Source organism: Emiliania huxleyi (assembly GCF_000372725.1).
Source record: "Emiliania huxleyi CCMP1516 unplaced genomic scaffold EMIHUscaffold_6813, whole genome shotgun sequence".
In the NCBI taxonomy this organism is placed as follows: Eukaryota; Haptophyta; order Isochrysidales; family Noelaerhabdaceae; genus Emiliania; species Emiliania huxleyi.
In genome coordinates, this window is record NW_005196893.1 from 1 (window position 1) to 1,411 (window position 1,411).

Sequence of the window (1,411 nt, forward strand, 5' to 3'; positions counted from 1 at the left end):
GGCCTGGCCGTACATGAAGGGGTGCCACACGCACCAGCCGAGCAGCAGGTAGCAGCCCACCTCTCCGCCCACGCCCGAAGACGCCAGCACGAGCAGCGCGCCGCACGACTGCACGGCGAGCGACAGCAGCGGCAACAGCGTGTGCAGCGCGGGAGAGGTCCACCCGGCGATCTCCATCGACTGCTGCTGTACCCCAAAGGTAAAGAGCACGCGCAGCGCGTCCTCGACAAAGGTCGCGACGATCAGAAGCTTGGCAACCACCTGACCGAGACGGAGGCAGTAAACTCGCTGCCGCGGTGGCCGAGAGGCGGCAGAGGCGCGGCGCCTGCAGCCGCCGGTGGACGTGCTTCAGGTTGACTCGCTCCTCGACGGTGACCTTGTACCGCTCCAGCATGCTCCGCAGAAGCGGCGCCGCCAGTTTGGGGTTTAGAAAGAAAAAAAAAACGGTTTTCTAGCTCCTCGGCCCTGGATGTGAGGCTAATGACTGCACTCCAAGTGCTCCAACCTGCACACGTATTTTCGTTCCGCTCCTTTCCTGTTCCGTCTCTTTCCCACCTGGGCGGGGCGGGGGCCGGGGAGGCGGCGGGCGCGGGTGCTGGGTGCGGCGCGGTGCGTGCAATCGTGTGTTTGGCGTCATGTTGTGTGTGCCTTCGCTTGTTTCTAGTAACATCGAAGTCTAGCTCAAAAAGAAAAAGTTTATAGATGTCTGTTCTCCTATATACGCGCTCCTTCTCCCGACTCCCGACTCCCTCCCTGCCTCACACATAGAACATAGTTGTCACGCCACCCGGGCACTCACGCTTCTCTACACACTACAGCCTTCAAGCAGGTCTCGACACATGTCCCCAGGCTAGCCCCCCGCAGGCACAGCGCTCATGGACTTCGGACGGCCCCGACGCTCACTCGCTGTAGCGGCGGCGGCGGCAGCTAGTCTCAGCGCACGCGCCGGGCGAGGCGGGGGGGGAGGGGGGGGCGGCTAGCCGCGCCCTGCCCGGCATGCGCCCCTCCAGACTAACGGCGGCGGGACGGAGATTGGGTTGGAGGCGCCCGCAAGATGCGGTGGTGTGTCCCAGCTGCGCCGCCGCCTTCTCAGGCCACCGTCTTCTCGGACGCAAACTCGAGGGGTCCGTCCTGCTCATCGGCGGAGAGGGGGCCGGGCCCGTGCACGACGAGGAGGAGGAGCGCGCCGACGGTGGACATGGACTGGAAGAAGAAGTAGCGCTGGTGGTCGGCGATCGTCGCCGCGTCCGCCTCGACGCCCTCCATGCCAGCCGTGTCCTCGACAGGGAAGGTGTCGGAGGAGTGGAGTAGGAGGGTGACCACGTTCGCCGCGGTGACGGAGACGGCGGCCGCGAAGACGGCGGCGGCGAGCAGCAGGGCCACGTGCCGCGACTTCATCCCGAGCACGACG

The 1,411-nt window shown here is 65.7% G+C and overlaps 1 protein-coding gene across 1 annotated transcript; it reads right to left on the reverse strand.

The window, feature by feature from the left end:
• Positions 1-34: 34 nt before the first annotated feature.
• On the reverse strand, positions 35-1,398 carry EMIHUDRAFT_124841 (hypothetical protein; the record flags this gene model as incomplete). Its single annotated transcript, XM_005762307.1, has 2 exons — positions 35-261; positions 1,099-1,398. Coding segments are annotated over 2 exons (527 nt in total), but the record flags the coding sequence as incomplete, so codon positions are not given.
• Between the last annotated feature and the right edge of the window lie 13 nt (positions 1,399-1,411).